This window comes from Phoenix dactylifera, chromosome 5 (genome assembly GCF_009389715.1).
Source record: "Phoenix dactylifera cultivar Barhee BC4 chromosome 5, palm_55x_up_171113_PBpolish2nd_filt_p, whole genome shotgun sequence".
Taxonomy (NCBI): Eukaryota; Viridiplantae; Streptophyta; class Magnoliopsida; order Arecales; family Arecaceae; genus Phoenix; species Phoenix dactylifera.
The window spans coordinates 4,108,486-4,128,138 of NC_052396.1; the positions used below are offsets into that span (position 1 = coordinate 4,108,486).

The following is a 19,653-nucleotide window of genomic DNA, read 5'->3' on the forward strand; positions in this document are numbered from 1 at the left end:
TCTTTTTGTAGATAATAATTGGTACCTAGCATTAGCACAAACATTCAAACATGAAAGTGCAAAAGCAACGAGAAAATAATCTTGATTCATGATTTGATGTTCCGCCAATCAAAAAAGAAGAAGAAAAAAAAAGAATGTACAAAAAAAAAAAGAACAAAGTAGATTTATAAGTATGCATTGAGGATTAAATCTAGTATGCAAGAAATTGGTAGATGTCCTCCAACTAGGTAGCTTGCAGTCCATCCAAAGGGATAGGAATAGCGACCTTTCCATTTATGCACCATATTACAATATTAATAGGTAATAACTTTGCATGAGAAAAAGAACAATGGCTCGAGTAGTTAGTTCCATTCATGTACTACGTCATCGTTCACATAATAACACTATTGCGCCTATGAATTTTGACATGATCTAAACCTTGCTCGAACTTGTAACAAGAAATGAGCCGGGTCAATCCTCAGGATCCGAGTCAAGCTGGACTCTCACGTGACCGACGTTGGTGGCGAGTAATTTGTAATCTTCACGTGACTGACACGTGACATACCTCGGCCGGTCCGACATACGGTCCCACACCCCCAATAAACCATCGGAAAGAGCGACTCCAGAAGGACACTGCGTCAAAAAAAGGGGGCAGGGGGGCCGACCACAGCCGCCAGCGGCAACGGGGACAGCAGCCCGCCGCCATGAGTGCCATGAAGTTCTGCCGCGAGTGGTACGTAATTCCCCTCGCCACCTTCTCCCTTCCCTTCCGTCTCTCTCTCTCTCTCTCTCTCTCTCTCTTTCTCTCTCTTCCTCTCTTTTATTCAGCTCTCATCATCTCCTTTCTCTTTGGAGGCAGCAACAACATTCTGTACCCAAAGGAGGACAAGCAGAAGAAGATCCTTCTCTTCGCCTGCCGCAACTGCGACTATGAGGTCTTCTTCGTCTTCCTTCAGCGCTCGTCTTTTCTCTTTTCCTTTTTTCGTTGTTTTTTTTTGAGTGCTGGGATGATCTTTTTTTCTGCAATCACGAGTTGCTAGGGTTTTGTTTTCTTTTTCTTTTCTTTTTTGCGATCAAAGCTAGTTAGAATTATTCATCCATTTGCTCTATCTAGTTTTTTTGTCCACAATCGATCGCAATGGCATCTCCACGGTGTGATCAGTTTCTAACCTAACGCTACGCCTGCTTTTAATATGTATCCATCTTAATGTTCTCATCTGTCTCGCTCTCTTATGGATGTCGGGAACAAGAAACATTGTGCTATATGGAGTGTCCAACAGCGGGGATGATGCTGTTAGCGTGGATTTGAGTTACGACGAGATTAGGGTTGTAGTACAGGGTTACTTTCGAAGGGAACCTTACGAGCTTTAGCAGTTCATGATAAGGTGGTGGAGAAACATACTTAGATGGTCGTGAGATGATGTGTCGTGGTGACTTAGTCTGGCTTTTTTACGGAATCAGCTTAGGATTTAACAGGAATAAGTGGTGAAAGAAGAAGAGATATATAGCTTGTCCTGGTATAAACATTGATTGTTATAGCTTTAATTTCTATGTCTTCACCAGCCTTTACTGTTATCCGACTAATTTCATGTTCTTGCCTATGTTATTTTGTATATGTTGGTGCTTTTAAATTCTAATTAATCAATGCTTTAGTTTGTCAAAGCAATATCTCTCTGAATATATGATCTTCAATATGTATAGATTGTTTAGGCCACAACCTAAAACATAGGCAACCTTCCCAATTTTTCAATTATACCCCTTTAGCTAACTTCTTCAGTTATGCTATAAGTTGTTTAGACCACATTCTAAATTTTGTCATTTCTTTTATAAAATTCCTTGAGGTAACTTCCTCAAATTTGTTAAGCTTGTTAAGATCATATTCCACGTTTCCTTCAATGTTCATGATGAGATAACAGCTTAAGTAGCTGGAAACTTCGTTTGTATCAGTGAAAAGTTCTTCCACGAGAATGATCTCATCCACCATATATATAACTTGATGCTAGTGATGCAAAGCAGGTGCAGAATGAAGGAAAATTTTTAATGTCTTTGACTTGGGAGCTGGGCCTATATTTAACCTGCAGATCCTGATATCCAAACCATCTAGAAGTACTGAAAAACCTTTTCGATCTAGTTATTCATTTGTCATGGATCCTGAAACTTATAAAGTTATAGCAAAGTTGAAAGTTGAGCAACTAGAAGACATTTAAATACAAGATCAAAAAAGGTATAGTAAATTAGCTGTTCATTCTAGAGATTTTTTTTGAGAAAATTGACATTCGCATGGCAACTTTTGCTGGGAATTCAGCTTTTTGATCTGTTATCTTTTGTTAAGGTGCATGACATGGTAGATCCAGTATATGCAATTCACATTCGAGGAAAGGATAAAAATGTATAAAATGAAATAGAAAACAAAAATAAATATAACTGACCAAAAATTAGATGTAAACGATAAAATATAAAGTACACAAGAATTTAAAATAACATAAATAAGATAAACTATATAGATACAATGTAATAAAATAAAATGGGAGAATATTAGATGGATGGATAGGTTCTCACCAACCTTTCTTTTACATTTTAAATGGGTCTTTCAGTAATTTAATATGAAACCAATGCCTTAGGTGTTTAATCTTAGTTTTGGTATATTTTCTGATATCTTGATTACTCTTTATCAGCCGAGATCCTGGATTATCTTTTTCCATCTTTCGATCTTAGTTGACATTGGCCATTTGCCAAGTTGAACAATATATGGGCGCTAAATCCTTAATTATTACCCCAAACCCCAAATAGATGAATTCCATATAGATAAATTCCATCTAAGTGAAAAATGGGCCTCAAACTTATCACTGGATGACTTTATTTAGACAGGATTATAATCATCGACTCCGTGCAAACAGCTCCTCAACTAAATTAAACGTGTGCATATGGTAACCTAATAACTGAGTGGTTCAGATCACATCTTCTCTAGGAGATCCATCCGCAAAAATTATCACAGTTCACGGGATAATATGGGCTGAAAGTCGACCAGGAAATTAGACTTTTGATGAATCTGTGATGCAGCCCTGTTGCTAGGTATGCATGCGAGAGGGTCTGCAGGCCTTTTGGAAAGGAATATTTAGGTTTTCCCAGATTTCTGGGTGCTGTCCAGAAATTTCAGCAAGCAATATGACCCAATTTAAGTGCTGGAACCACTAGGTTAGGTTTTCTTAGCACAGTGGAAAGAAGAATTAGGTTTAATTGCTGCTCTGAAATTTCAACATGCAAAATTTCAGAAGATGTAATGGACAGAAAATTAATGCTTTAGAATGTGAAAACTTCCAATAAATGGCTAAAGAATAGCTGTTCATGATTTTGTATGAAATCTGAATTTTGATAAATATGATCAGCATTAATAGAGGAAATATCCAGTTGGCAATTGATGCAAAAGTGGCAAAGAACGCTAGCAAAGGATGTAGAGAAGGAAGCATATAGAGATGAGGGATGGAAAAGGAAGAGAAAAGAGGGAAGGGAAAGAGAGAAGAAAGCACCAGGAAGCCTGGGGAAGCAGCCCCCCCCCCTCCTCTTCCCTCCCTCTTTCCCCAGGTCTCCAAACACTGAACAAAAATATAGCATGTGACCCTTTCAAATAAAACTCCGAAACCACCTTTTTTTTTCTCGTTTCTAAACCATACTCTACGAGTCTTACTGTTCATGACAGTAACTATAAACAGTAAAGCATTAGTAAATTGTTTTACAACTAAATAAGGGTGGATATGGCATGTTAACTTGAATTATGCGCATCTAAACATCTGAATAGCTATAGATGTTAATCATTTTATGCAACATCTTACTAATCATTTTATGATTTGTATCATTTTAAAACAATAAAATACATTGTTTAGATTAAATCAGGATCATAAAAACATCAAAAAACATCAAGAAAACACCAAAAAAAATCAAATTAGATTTAAAATCATTAAAAAAGTTTTCAAAGAGCGATTACCAATTAAATATTCTTGAAAATTTTTAAAAAAAAGTGGGTGTGCCAGTACGGAACCGGCCTGCCTTATCCATATCGGTTCGGTACCAAACCAGTATTGAGCTGTATCGGCCGTCGACCGGTACGGGTCTGAGTACCGGTTCGGCAGACCTACTTTGATCCTTCATCCTAAAAAACTAATATTATTTCTTTGTTGTCCTATTCTCAGCAACAAAGCTGCTTCAAGCCCTAAACTATCCTATTTCTGTTGTCATCTCATACAACTTAGGCCATCCCAGTTCTGTGCTGCATCACTAAGCTTTATTATATCAGATTGGTTTATCTCTGTGGATTCTGATTCATTATTAGTTCATATTGAAGGATAAGTCTTCCACATTCCAATTCCTTTTTGAAACTACAGGTCGACTCTTATTTGGTCTCATTGATCATCTTTTCAGGCAGCCAAAATCTAAGATCCCATCCTTGCAAGGGACATTTCTATCCTATGTTGCTTGCATTCCAACTGTAACAAAATTTTCTTATCATTTCATTTTTAGTGGTGCTGCTCCATTGAAGTTTATATTGAAATAATATCTTTTCTGATGCAGGAGGTTGCCGACAGCTTTTGTGTCTATAGAAATGAAGTGCACCATGCAGTTGGTGAACGTACTCAAATCCTACAAGATGTCGCAAATGATCCTACTCTTCCTCGCACCAAGGATGTCAGATGTGTGAAATGCGACCATCCTGAAGCTGTGTTCTTCCAGGTCAGATCTACTTCACCATATGTAATGTTATACTGATGAGCACAGATGCTGAATTAGATGGTAGGAGTCTGGTTATTGATATCATTTTTGAATAACTCTTCCTTGCATTGATGTTTGAAGTAAGAAAGCTTGATTTTATATAAGATCACCGTTTTGGTTAAATTTGATTAAACAACTTTATTGATGTTTTAACTAATCATGTCAACACAACATACTGATAAATTCATCACAGAACTACCATCTTTGAGGCACTTAGAACTGCTCGTCTCGATGGAAAAGGGATTTGGGCCACCTTACAACATGTGAATGGAGTTTGATGGGGAAGACAGAGAATTAAGGTTTTCAAGGAACGTGCTTCTGTAGTCATGATCTTTTAAGGAGAGCTGGAAACATCATCATGGTTGGTTTTGAATGGTCATATGCTAAGTACTCTTAAGAGAGATCAAACCCCTAAAACCTTCTTAAGCTGGGGCTTGAAGTAGCTTGGACCTCAGATGATGGGTCACAAATAGCTGACACAATAGTAATGCATACATCTTAGTGAATAGGTGCCTATGATTTAAAAGAAAATCTAGTCTATTGAAATAAACCTATGCTTGGTGAATGAGGATTCAGGAGTGGATTTAATTCGAAAAAGCCAGTGGATAATCTCTTTTGTATAGTTCAAAGGTGTTCAATGAGGGGGTTTTTAGGTTCAAAAAGTTTGAAAGTGTTTTGTACAGTTATCAGCATGACCTCTAAGATTGTTGTCCAGTTATGTCTATCGTCTTTTACAGCTTCTTTTAGTTATCGACAATGATCAATAAATGTTATCTTGACGTGGTCTTAGCTGTCATTACAAAGATTTTCATTGTCTAATGAAGTAAAATAAAAAAATACTAGAATATATCTTCTAAAGATTTAATCTTAAATGTTTCTTGAGTTGTGTTGTTGCATTCCAAAAAGGCCTAGTTTTATACTAAGAACTGAAAAAAAAACAGAAACAGACAGTTATACTAATTCTTGATGTTCATTTCTTTATTGAGTCTGATATTTTTCATGGAAAAATAAAGACATTGTTCTATCCTGTCCATATATTGTCCAGTAGTAAAATGTATTTAGTAACACCATTTCTTACTTTATTAGCTCAGTTGAGCACAATTAATGGCACTTGAGTTTCCTCATTATTTTCGGGTAGGTATCCAATCATGCACTAACTATTGCACCTGTTCCAACAGTGGAATCCTTATGAAACATCTTCAAATTTTGTCATTGGATTTGCAATGATGCATCTGTGGTGCTACAGTGTTACTTTATGATGCTTTCCTTGTCGCTAGGATGAGATGGTGACGTGATGCACCATGCATCACATATTGAAGTAGTCTCAAAAGCACTCTATCAGTCTGTTACTCAAATCATCTACTCTCAGGATCCTTGATGGATCCTTGTAGAAACAGTGTTTGCAGCCTAGAAGTAATTAAGTTGCACTAGTTCCAGCAAACTGAAAATTCTCTTGTGAGTTGTGACATGTTTTTATTTACATTTGTCCGTGCAATTTTTAGTGTGCTGTAATGAAGTTAGTGATTCTTGAAAGTTCACTATTAGTTCTTTACCGAATTCAGTTATATGGTATTTTAAAACAAATCTATCATTATTTTGATTTTATTTAATTTTTCAATGCTTTGCTTTGTATAGAAGAGTTTGTGAGTGAAATTGTATTAGACATCTAGTGAATTTTTCCCAGCTATTTGTGAATTGTTGCTAAGAGTAATTGCCACATGGAGTTTGCAAACACCTTGCCATTTCAAAGTACTGAACAAATTTACTTTTGTACAATATATTAGGATCATATTTTCTATGTCCTTTTATTGTCCTTGTTATTTGGAGAAGAACTGAAGGACCTGTAGGATAATGTCCTTTTCTTAGCCTCAGGAGGCGAGAAAATTGAAGGTTCCAAAACACCATCTATCTGTTATGGTTATCACATGTAGCATTAGAATATGCTTCATGAGATGTGATATGAATTTACTACAGATTACATAGGGCGACAATGATCATGTGCATGACATGCAACGAGCTATTTATTTGATGATAAGATAAACTATTGTCCTTGCACTATTTTTAGCACATTTTTACCCAAAAAAAGCTATTTGTAGCATGTAGGATTTGGAAGAGTTCCGCTATGATTTATACAAAGCTTTGAACAACTATTAAGGGCATAGGAGCTGCAGTGTTAATTAAACCTGGCATCAGGCATCATATGTCATTGTGAATTATATGCTTATCCTGAAAAAGTATAGGCCCTTGAGGATTAGATGCAAATTTGAGGCCAAAAAGGTAGGGCTATGGTCTGTCTCAGAAGTGCTACATATTCTTCTTTTGAATGTGGGATTTAACAACGATAATTGTTAATGATCATCACGTTCTTGTTGTGTGGTTGTAAGGAGTGTGGATTACCATGTTGTGATTATATTCATGAAGCTTGCTGCTAAAGTCCTTTGCTTAACTCATCAAGATGACTGTTTCTAGAGGTCCTGCTGTGAGTTGACTTCTCAATGCTAAGGTTTAAAAAGGCATGGGCATTGGAGTTACCATGCCGTAGAGTCCTTAAAGAAGGCATTACTTATACTCACTTGATTATCTAGTGGAGCTCTAAGCCCAATTTCTTTGTTCGCTTCAATTTGGCAGATACATATGTTAAGCTGCCAAGGCGTGTACTCAGGAAGTTATTTAACCTTTAAATTACTTTCGGATATATAATTCAAAGAATAAATTAAAGGAAACATACACGCCTCAGAGTGTCAACATTCACATGATAGTCAGGTGATCATTCTAGCGACGTGAACTTTTCATGTATTTTTGAATGTGACTGTTAAACATGTGTCCTGTAACAAGTTCAAGAAAATCCAACTTCAAAATTTCACATATATGCAAACCAAGTTCAAACTATATCAAGAACCAAACTCCTGCTTCTTGGACTTCCTCGTCTTGCAGTTGATGCCAGTAGCTCTTGTTTTTGCCTCTTTTGAGTTTTTTTCCCAGTTTGGCAAGGATTCTTGGAGTGTGAAATTAGAGTCTTAAAAAAAAAAGAAAACATATTTGAAACAGACGTCAAATTATTGTGTTTACCGTACGATTGATCGAAAGTTAAGAACCAATACTTGCAAGTTCTAGTGTCTGATGTGATTAATTGATGATTCTGAAAGTTGGTATTCAAGTAGTATCTTACATGAATGCACTTGCAGCTCTTCAGAGACATGCCACTACCTTAGAAAAGCAATAAGCGTAACGTTGATGGATGTGCTTGGTGGTAATGAAGAGCCATGTTTCTCAAATATCATACTTGTTCCTGGTGATCCCATTGTTTTCAGTAAAATCTTGTTTCCTTGGCATCATCAAGAGGAGATACCTGGATGATTGAATGTATATGGATAGCCATGCATTCTTACGTTGACATCCTGGAAATCAACCCACATTTCTTTAGTCCACAATACCCTCTCTTCTGAAAATTTACTGTAGCTTATCTAAATCTCATTACCCAGCACGTGAGATGCCATATTCCACATCTCTTTGCATGCTTTTGGAATCGGCTAAATTACATGCAGACCGCTGAATTATTGCTGGCTAGTTTTGCAAATCTGCTTTTCTAGACCTGCTAGTTAGTTTATGTTATATATAGCTGATGTGGCTTATTTATGGAATTGCAGGCTTCTAGTAGAGGGGAAGAAGGTATGACCCTGTTCTTTGTCTGCTGCAACCCGGCTTGCGGATATCGGTGGAGAGATTGATGAGTAGATGCCACCGTGCAGTTTATGTCATGGTGATATGACTCCATAAGAGCTTCAAATGGCCTACCAATTTGCTTATTTGGCCAAGAAAAAACCTTGAGCATTCCAGAGTTAAGTACTACTTGTGAGTAGTATCATATGTCAGTGTGGGATTAAGCTTTTGGTGCATCATCTTTGCGTCATGAGTTTCTTTAGCAACGATACTAGAGCAGGTACTACACAAATAGAGAGTGGCCACAGGATTAACCTTAACACTAGTGCAGATTAGGGAGCTAGCTTCTCTCCTGACCATTTATCTTAATTCCAAACTATTTATCCTACCTAACCTTCATTAATCTACGTCCAGAATAGGTTGGTGTGTCGTGCTGTCACCTGTTTGTGCCCTTTCAGGTCCTGTTTGGATTTCATGGAATTGGGAACAGGATTTCCCATGTTAAAGTATAACGGGCCCCTCCCAAGCCAACAACAGTTGACATTCGCCAGCCTATTCCTTAGGGATGGCGAAAATCCTCGTAGAAGGCGTTCCCTCCTTTTGACAACCCCGAAAAGACGACGAAGACATCAATGGTATCCAAGTTGCTGTCCTGTTCCATGAAAGACATATGAATCATCCGGTCGGACCTGGGTCAAGCTGAGGAGTTCGTTTACAAGCAGTGCTTTCTCAAATAATCTCTCCACCACTGTCTCCAATTGACATCTGACGCCATCCATACGCGGCGCCCTCATCTTTTTAAAGTTGATGTGGCATCAAGATGAGTCACTATTCTCCTGTCCAAGCTCCATCTCCATCAATTCTTGAAAATTTTAAAAGAAGCTATTTGGAAGCACAAAAGCACCTCCTCAAGTCCAAACAATCTAGGTATAAGATCTCCCGGGATCTTTTTATTACAAAAAAAAAAAAAAAAAAATCGGGTCCTGCGAGTAATGATGAGCAGAAAGTTCTTTATTTATGGAACTTACAATTTATTTATGAGTTATTTATAATCAATTTAAGATATTTTAATATGTTACAAACTAATAATACCATATACTGTAGCCCCCCCCCCCCCCCCCCCCCCCCTCCCTTTTTTTTTTGCCATGCATCATTTATTACTCTTCTATAATTATTTTGTAAGAAAAAATATGTAAACATTTTAAAAATTTGTATTTTTTAACTTTTATTTTAGTTTTTCTTTGGATGGGATTTATCAGATGTTTATCCAAATTCCTAATCCTTTCCTCTAGTCAAGTAGCTGAATCCACTACTGTTTCTTATGCAGTCCACGGCTGTACAAAAGACAGGCTTCTTTAAAGTCAATTTGAATAGGTGTTTTTTTTGGGTAAAATGTGGTACAAATGGATAAGTGCGAATACAATTTGAGTAGGCTTTTTAAAGCTCAATTTGAGTAGGTGTTAGCAGAAAATGTGATACAAGTGCGATACAATTTGAGTACGCTTCTTTAAAAGTCAATTTTTTTGGCAAGTGTGATGCAATTTGGATAGGTGTTAGTAGAAAATGGGACGCAGATGGATAAGTGTGTCATGCCTGGATATGGCTTAGGCTGCCGCAGTCAGTGGGTTGGAAGCTGCATTCTTTGGACTTGGTCGTAGTTGCAGTCAGTTGTGGGCCTGTGGCCTCATGCTCTTTTTTTTTGGAGTACAAATCATCTACGGCTTTAATTAGACACACCATGTGTCCCGAATAGATTCGGCCCAGTTCGTTGACCGGCCCATGTGCGTGAACGCCAGCACGAATCTTAGCGCAAGACCCGAAAAAACAAAAATCATCTCATACGGCCCGTAGATTCTCAAAAAGAATTCATCTTCTTTGGAGATATTTAGGGCTCCATTTTTTCTAGTCTAAATATACGATTTTGGCTATAAAAGCAGCCCTCACCTTTTTTCCATCTGGTGGAAAAATTTTTTATTTAAATATTTTTTTCAGAAAGAAATAGTTTTTACATTTTTAGTTAATTATAGAAAAGTGACTTATTCCGAAATACTTTATGTTTACAAAAGCATCTAATTGTTTAAAAAAATTATTAAAAAAATCTGTTATGCCTTTAATAAAAAAATATTTTATTCTATCTAAAAATTTAAAGATATTTTCAAAAAAAAAACTCGAATTTTCATGCTAAAAATTAAAATTTTCCATATCCCACACTGTTGGAAACAGCTTGAGAATACTTATCATCTCTCTTACGTTGGAACAGCCCTAACGCTGTTCGGATAGTAGTTTGTCCCTGCTTGCGGTAATTGTAGCCTATCAGGAGAATCGATGACTGCATCAAAGATGCACTGCTAGTACATCATCCGATCTGAGAATTCTTAACTGGCTATTTACAAGGGATTATCCCGGATCTACACCGAGGTATTGACAACAATTCTCAAATATTGTAGAACAAAATGTGATACGATGAGATAGAATGCAATATAAACAGAGATACGGAACGAGTTACCTACTCCGTTAATTGTGTGCAGAGAAGACTTAATTGTATACAAAGAATACTTAACTGTGTGTAAAGAAGATTTAAGTATGTGCAGGGAAAACTTTTTGCAATATTGAGCCGTCTTAACTTAACTGTGTGCATAGAAGATTTAACTATGTTCCAAGATGATTTAACTGTATGCCAAGCTAGATTAAATATGTTTCAAGCTTACTTAACTATATGCCAAGAAGATTTAACTATGTGCCAGAACAGATTAAGTGTTGAAACATTGATTAATTGCGTGCTAAGCTTACTTAAATGTGTGCCGTGTTATATTACCTGTGTACCAAGCTTACTAACCTATCTGCAATGATGAGTTAACTGTGTTCGAAGCTATATGAATTGAGTTCCGAGCTTTATTTATTTATTTATTTATTATTTTATTTCATTACAATATATTTATTTATTTATTCGTTCATATATATATATATATATATAATTTTCTTTTCTTTTTTCTTTTTCTTTTTTTCCTTCTTTTTCTTTCTTTTTCTTCTTTTTTTCCTTTTCTTTTCTTATCTATTATTTTATTTTATTACAATATATTATTTATTTATTTCTTCATATATATATATATATATATATATATATTTATGTATTTATTTATTCATTTATTTTTTTTTCTTTTCTTCTTTTTCTTTCCTTTTCTTCTTTTTTTTTCTTTTTCTTTTCTTTTTTCTTCTCTTCTTCCCTTCTCCTTTCTTCTTTCTTCTCCTCCCGCGAGGCCGGCGGGGCTCTTTTTCTTCCCCTTCTTCCGAAGGGGATCGTGGGGACGGGGGCATTCCCGGAGGTGCGGAAGGGGGCAGGGCCGTGGCGGCCGCGAGAGGGGGCGGGCCGTGACCAGCGGCTGCCGCGGGAGGGGGGCTCTGAAGGGGGCGGGCCATGGCCAGCGGCGGCCTTTTTCTTCCCCTTCTTCGGAAGGGACCGTGGGGGCGCGGCTGTGGCGGCCGCAAGAGGGGGCAGCCCGCGGCCGGCGGGGGCCTTTTTCTGCCCCTTCGTCGGTAAGAATGGGAGATCAGTTGGGACGGGGGGTATTTTCGTCTTATGTTGGAATTTGGAAATGTGGCTGGATGGGTTGTTAAACAATCAATTAACAGAGATTAAACGTTAGAGACCGGTCAATAGATGGACCGGTCATTAGCTTCCCCTTGTTTTTATCCGTAATAAAGGCAGGGGCTCCGTTGCCTCCCTTATCATCAAAAGAGAGAGATGGCCGAAGTGACCTCCCAGTCCCTGGGTCACTCCGTCCCGGTGGCAAACGTGCAAGCTCTTGCAGCTGCCATCGATGGCCAGACGGACATCCCTCCGAGGTACATCAGGCCTGAAGCTGAGTCCGATCCAATTGCTCGTGATGATGACGGCCAGTTTCCAGTAATCGATCTCAAAAGACTGCTCGATCCCGAATTTTCTGAAGACGAGACTGCCAAACTTGACCATGCTTGCCAGGAGTGGGGTTTCTTCCAGGTTAGTTTTGCGAACGCCATGAATTTACTCCGAGTTGGCTGTTGATTACTGAAATATAATATATAGTGGATAGGATGTGGAAATCGAGAAAAAATACAGGTCTAGCTATGGATCTTCTTTGTTTACAAGCCTATGTCATTGTCCAAGGCATAAAAACGCTTGATAGATCATGTTCAAGGCCATACTTGAGTGAATGCTCATGTACGCTTGAACAAATTAAGCATGGACAAGGCTTGGCAGGGGCCTGCACAAGGAATTTAAGGCTTTGTCATTGAGAAAAGTTAACAAACATATAAGTTCTCCAATCCTATTTATGGTTGGGAAATATAATTTCAAAACTTCTAGCTTAAGCTAAGGAGAGGATGTTTCAGGAAGAAATTGAAGGAAGTGGAGGGGTTGCAGTTGTGAAGTTGCACAAGATTGCAGTCATTTTAAAGAAACTTGGGAGATGTTTCACAAGTGCTTAATGGAATTAATTCTAACCAGTGATCCCCACCTTATTCTCTGTACGTACGTAGATATAAGGTACAAAAGAAAAGAGAGAGAGTGGTTGCAAGTCTACTACCACACGTCCTAACATATATTTTTCTAGTACTTCACATCTACGCAAGAAATATTTTTTCAGATTTTCCAACTTGCTGGTGGAACTTGTTTATGTCATTTCAAAGCTCTTGCAGATGCATAGGTTATTTTAAAAAATGCCTACAACTCTGAGGCTGCATGCTTTCCTATCTACATAACTCGTTGACTGGAGGTAAAGATTTGAAATTTAAAAAATTTACAAAAAATAATTCGCTGAAAATTCAAAAAAAAATATCACAAACAAATAAAATTTAACATATAAAAATAAAGAAAACAAAATTATGAAATACTTACATGTATTTATTTAGGTGAAAAGGTTGGGAGACATAAGAAATTAATAACAAAGCAAACTAAGTAGTGACAGCATATAGTATCATTAATTTGTATTTTTATTAAAATTTCTTGAGTTATTCATGAATAATTTTTATATAAATTATAAAATATATGCGTAGCTTATAAAATATTGAATAATTCTAATTAATTAATTATTTTTAAAATAACTAATTTAAAAGAGAGAGAGAAAATTAGAGTATCACATCTCGGCATTCTTTTTTTTTTTGAGGGTCGGATATTTGACTCTTTCCAAACCGTGGAGCATTGAGAGTCTCGTATGTTGGGATGCCTTTTTATCTCAACAAAATCTTTAGGAGATTGATGCCTTGCGTCATCATAATGATATTCATTCTTTTTTTCCTCTTTTTTTTTAAACTATTTGGAGTTGGCTTTCATTAACAAATAAGAAAAGATTGGTGCTAAAGCTATGCATTAACTGAAGCATATAATCTATTTGCTCATTTGATTTGCTTCCAGAAATAGAGAATAATACTCCTTTTCTTGTGAAGGATATCCCCTTTTTGTTTTTTTGAGAATGCTTGTAAAGTATATATGTGTAGAAGGGGGCAACCTGACTTCTAATTGATGGTTGATAAACAAATATAACATAACTTATGACTGCTTGAATGCTGAGAAATTAAGGAAGATGGGGTATCCTTATCCAATTTCTACTGAAGTCAAATTTGAATTGATCTAATCATAAGGTAGTTTTTTTATTATTTTTTGAGAAGAGGATGGAAGAAAATCAGGTCAAAATTAGGTGATAGCAAGACTTGGATTCAGGTAATTAGTGCCAACCTCCAAAGACTTTATCAACTATACTTGTTGGCATTCGCAAAAAGTACTTTATGCTATTAGGGTTAATGGAATTAAAAAAAACATCCACATGAGGCGGCATATATATATATATATATATATATATATATATATATATATATATATATATATATATATATATATATATTCTAAAATATTTCTCTATATTGTCTCATTTGATAGGGCTTCGTTATGTTTTTTTTTTCTTTTTTGTCGATCATTAACTTTGAGCAAGAGAGGACTCTGCATCTATTTGCTAATTTAATTGAATCAAGGATTCAAGTAGTTGAGTATTGATATGTAGCTTTCACGTATGAAAACAGATTGCGCGATATTGCTTAGATGCATGAAATGGAAATAAAAAAAATAAAAAGATTAATGTAGAACTAACTGTTTGCTTTACAGAAGCTGTTCTGAGTTCTTATGCATTGACTGGACTTTAGAATGACGTTGTGGCCCAATGAGTTACATATGGACGGTCACCTGTTCAGTATTACTGACAAACAGAACATGACCAAGAGTTTCAGTAACAATCAGCATTGGAGAGTTCTATTAGACTTTCAAATCTTTTAATGCAATAAACTTACTTGTTTTCATTTATATTTGTTTTAAGATTGGATCATCCTTACCCCAAGATTAACAATACAATCATAATGTTTTGGCAGCTGATAAATCATGGAGTTCCTGATGAAGTGATCAAGCGAATGAAGGATGACATCATGGAATTCTTCAAGCTTCCACTGGAGGAAAAGAAGGCGTTTGCTCAGCTACCGAACAGCCTCGAAGGCTATGGCCAAGCTTTTGTGGTCTCAGAGGACCAGAAGTTGGACTGGGCAGACATGATTTACCTCATTTCTCGACCACTCCATTCAAGGAACATGAGATTCTGGCCTACTCACCCTCCCACATTCAGGTTCACAAAATTTTTGTGCAGAAGTTTTTGGTTTGATGTCAAGCAGCCTAAATATGAATCCATTCTAGTTTGTCAAGCATCAACCCTTCATTGGACTGCATAGATTGAATCTTATACTCCATATTTCAATTTAAAGAGCGACTTCTAACGCTTTCGATGCCCGAGGTTTTCGATGGCTGCTAGGATGCTTTTTGGGACTCCAATTTTTCTCTCACGCAAGATCTGGGTAACAAGTAGGGGTGGCAAAATATGATCCGATCCGCCAACCCGACCCGTGTTCGACCCGTCATAAACATGTTTGGGTTTGGCCTAAACAGGTTCGGGTCGTAAACAGGTCGACCCGTTTAACCTGTTTATTAATTGGGTCGGATACGGGTTTTAGATGTCGGACCCGTTTAAACCGTTTAACCCGTTTAACTGTTGGGCAGGTTAAACAGGTCTAAACGGGTTAAACGGGTTAAACAGGTTAGACAGGTCTAAACAGGTTAAACGGGTCTAAACAGGTCTAAACAGGTCGGGTTGGACAGGTTAAACAGGTTGAGTTGGACAGATTAAACAAGTCTAAACAGGTTAAACGGGTCAGGTTGGGCAAACAGGTTAAACAGGTCGGGTCGGGTTGGGTAAACAGATTATCTGTTTATTAAACATGTTAAACGGGTCGGATCGGGTTACCTGTTTAATAAACAGGTCAGGTTCAGGTTTGTAATTTCTGACCCGTTTAATAAACAGATCGGATTCAAATTTATAGTTTTCTGACCCGACCTGTATTTGACCCGACCTGTTTATGCCTGACCCGACCCGATTGCCACCCCTAGTAACAAGGAGCTTTGGCTCTTTGACTAAGATTTACTATTTAAATGAATACTATAAGTGAAAGAAAAAGGTACTGATGCAAATTCCTCTTCTTATAATTCATAATGGTCCAATATTTAGGAGGTGCATCACTAATTTGTTCATTCTATTAGTTTCGATCTTATCCTTCTTTAGAATCTAATAAAATAAGAGAAGCATAGTTAGACTTTCTAAAGAAATTTCAACCTCTCAGTTCTGAACAGAGGCTCAAGATTATTTGCATCAAACAGATTTGGCATATCTATTTACGCCATACCAATCCCAACCGAGTGGTATGGGGCGTATCATACCGAAACTCGGTATGCCAAAAAAATATGTACCATACTATACTAATGTGACACTGGTATGGGGTCCAGTACCGAGACGGCGGATCTTGTATTTAAGTATGATTACCATAAACATTTGTCCTCTAAACTTTTTTTAATAATAAGAATAACTCTAGTCTAATTAATTAGTATTTTCTTGAGAAAATAGTGTAGTTAATTAGCACTGTTTTATATGCACGTAGAATGCATGAGGAACCTTCAAAAAAAAAACAATCAGTGCATCTGTCACTTGAGAAATATAATGGCTTGGGAATTCTGAATTCCTCCATCTTTCTTTGAAAAAAGGCCCTTAAAGTTGACCCCCCTTCATAGGTCTCTGTATTGGTAATAATTTAGTTCCCATTGCTCTCTCATATCTTAGTATCATCAAAATGTATTTTATCTGTTTTTTGGACAATTTCAGGGCTACCCTGGATAACTACTCGTTGGAGCTGAAGCAAGTGGCAGGATGTCTCCTTAAGTTTCTGGCTAAGAGTTTGGGGCTTGAACCAGGGATAATTTCCAATATTTTCAAGGACCAGCCACAAGGAGTGAGGATTAATTACTATCCACCATGCCCGAAAGCCGATAAGGTGTTGGGCCTCTCAGCTCACACAGATGCCACCGGCTTGACATTGCTCCTTCAGGTAAGTGACGTTCAAGGATTGCAGATAAAGAAGGACGGCAAATGGTTCCTTGTGGACCCACTCCCTGGTGCTTTTGTTGTTCAAGTTGGCGATATCCTTGAGGTAACTAACTCTAAAGCTTATTTTTATTCAGTTTAATTGATGTGTTAAATTGTTTTTCTTTAATCAATCTGTCATAAGTGCCCAGTAACTATTTTCAAGATTTCAGATTCTGAAAGCCTACATTATATTCATTGCATAAAACTAACTTAAGCTTATCTCAAACCTGTAATTATTTGTTACCAAAGAAACCTACAATATATTGGTTTTCAGAACCTAAACATTTTTTTAATGAAATTGGATATCACTCCACCCTTTTTTTCCGTAATGAAAATTGGGCAGAGTAATCCTCCCTTTCATCAGGGGAAAAAAGATTTTAGATTCTGAAAACCAATATTTTGTTGGTCCTTTTTTTGGTAATAAATATTTTGTAGGCTTGAGATAAGCTTAAGCTTCCAAACTTTTGCAATTTCAACTGAAGTTTGGAGCATGGTGTTTTATTGATAGAACTTGTCACATATTAATAATGTGAAACAAGAGAGAGAGAGAGAGGTAAATTATTCTAGCATCAGTAATTTCTTGCCTCATCGTCGTTTCATGCCACTAAAGTAATCAAAATCCTATATCAAGGACTCTGTTCATGCCTTTCTTTTAAAGACGGTCCTTATTTTTAATATGCGAGTCCTGAGATATAAGAAGAACGCAGAGAAGAAGAATGAAGCAGGAAACACGTTAAGAGGATAGTTTGTTTTAGACCATTAATGAAGACATGCCGAGATATAAAAAGATTACAAAACACAAAAATTCAGCAGGAAACACGTAAGAGAATAGTTTAATTCAGACCATTTAAGACACGCCGAGTCAGATATATTTGCACAAACTTCCGGACCACCAGATGGCGATTGTTTGCTTTGTAGGACGCCATGAACTAATAAGTTCAGCACAACAAACAGGTTATATTAGTTCCACAAAAAAGATTTAAGCAGTTTGATTGAGAGATGGAGAGAGGACTGCGTTTATTTCATATGACTGACGGCCAATTATTCTTTGAGACAGATATTGAGTAATGGAAAATATAAAAGCAGCGTGCATAGGGCCACCATAAACACCGAGAAAGAACGCCTCTCAGTCGCTGCATTCCATGGTCCAGACCATGACTCCATGGTTGGCCCTCTTCGGGAACTCCTGAAAGGAGGCAAAGAGCATTATAAGTCGATGAGCTACCAAGACTACATGAAGACCTTCTTCTCCGCAAAACTTGAAGGCAGGACTTTGTTGGAGAGCATGAAGTTGAACGATTAGAAGACTGTTCCTTGTAACAGATGTGATCCTGTAGCACTGGTTTCTATCTCTATCTCTCTTTAGATAAGTCTAGTGGATAAGCTCCTTGTAACTAAGTTGTTACGTTGGAAACAACTCTGAACTTATCTCCTCGTTTCACCAGTTCATCAGAACTATATATGTACCTATACAGCATCCTGGTTTGAGTGGGTTAATAAATTATTCTCTTCATTCTCTATATTCCTGAGAGAGAAAATGTTCTATTTGCTTTCGCTCTATGTAATCTTCAACTGGAGGATATGAGTTGGCTCGGTAGGACTGCTCCTTGATTGTATTGTGAAACTATACATAGATAATCAACAACACCATTAACAAAGATCATCCTTTTTAAGAGTGAAAACTATGTGTACGTAGTTTTCCACTGATTGAGTTTGGTTGGAAACAGCTACAAAAAGGAGAGTAGACGATTTACCAACTGGCCTTAGACTACTCATCTGTATGAGCAGCAGCATGAATTGCTGCCTGAAAACGTAAACTACCCAAAAATTTCGGATCAAAGAAACTGAAAGCAATATTCTTTCAGGAAGGGCACTTTATAGAGCAGAAGAAAGAACCATAAGAAAAATAATTCTGAACAGAGGTAGACATACCCTGCAGAATTGTAAGTGCACCTCAAACAAATAGAACAACTCCTAAGCTTTGGACATTGGTGGCTGATTCCTCCCCACCCTTGTGTTCCTACTCTCACCGTTATCCACAGATCAGGGCTTAGGATACCGATCAAGTTTTAGATCGTCGCCAATTAATCTTCACTTGGAATCCTTAGCAAGAAAACTCCACGGGCACGAGGTCTTATTTTATTATTTGCTCTGCAACTCCAGGCACATAATTATTGTGGAAGGTTAGCATTTAACTTCAGTCCAACACATGCTCTAATACCAAATTATAAGCACATAACTCTTTTATTTATAAGTCAGATACATACTTAATTTCGATTCATTCTCCAGGTAATCGTCATCAATTCCTTCTGTAGTACACTCTCATTAGCCTTGTCGACGCTGATTAGATTTGGCAAGCAAGTTTTCTGCGTGCAAGCTCATTGGATCATTTTGGGAGAATTCTGGATGAATCTAAACACCCACACACCATGCTCGAGTCCACTGTACAATGATTTTTGAGGCTTCTTGGCACAAAATATTGAGATTTTCTCCAGAGCTCTAGTCCTCCGGTCCAGATATCTCTTCAACTACTCCATCTCTTCGCCATTGTTGAAGTTCCAAGTGCTTATCTTAGGGGACCAAAAAGGAAGTGCCTCCTTGAAGCATCCATTTCCATACACACCAAACTACTTCCACATGGAGTACAAAATACCGATACAATGGATGAAATCTGATGGCTTCCATGATTAATCTGCATTATTAACAATTGCAATCTCTCATTCCATGCTCACTTGGGTACATAGCTGTTGCTCTTCAAGGATTGCTG

General features: G+C 37.2%; 2 protein-coding genes across 2 annotated transcripts; both read left to right on the top strand.

Moving 5' to 3' along the window:
- Positions 1–346: 346 nt before the first annotated feature.
- LOC103711648 (DNA-directed RNA polymerases II, IV and V subunit 9A-like) lies at positions 347–8,637 on the top strand. The gene is made up of 4 exons (XM_008797884.3): positions 347–712; positions 839–914; positions 4,546–4,704; positions 8,391–8,637. The coding sequence occupies exons 1-4, from the start codon at positions 684–686 to the stop codon at positions 8,469–8,471; spliced, it is 345 nt and encodes a 114-aa protein (XP_008796106.1). The 5' UTR covers positions 347–683; the 3' UTR covers positions 8,472–8,637.
- Positions 8,638–11,963: 3,326 nt separating this feature from the next.
- On the top strand, positions 11,964–18,408 carry LOC103711647 (S-norcoclaurine synthase 1-like). Its single transcript, XM_008797883.4, has 4 exons — positions 11,964–12,400; positions 14,797–15,044; positions 16,626–16,950; positions 17,944–18,408. The coding sequence occupies exons 1-4, from the start codon at positions 12,146–12,148 to the stop codon at positions 18,187–18,189; spliced, it is 1,074 nt and encodes a 357-aa protein (XP_008796105.2). The 5' UTR covers positions 11,964–12,145; the 3' UTR covers positions 18,190–18,408.
- The last annotated feature ends 1,245 nt before the right edge of the window (positions 18,409–19,653 follow it).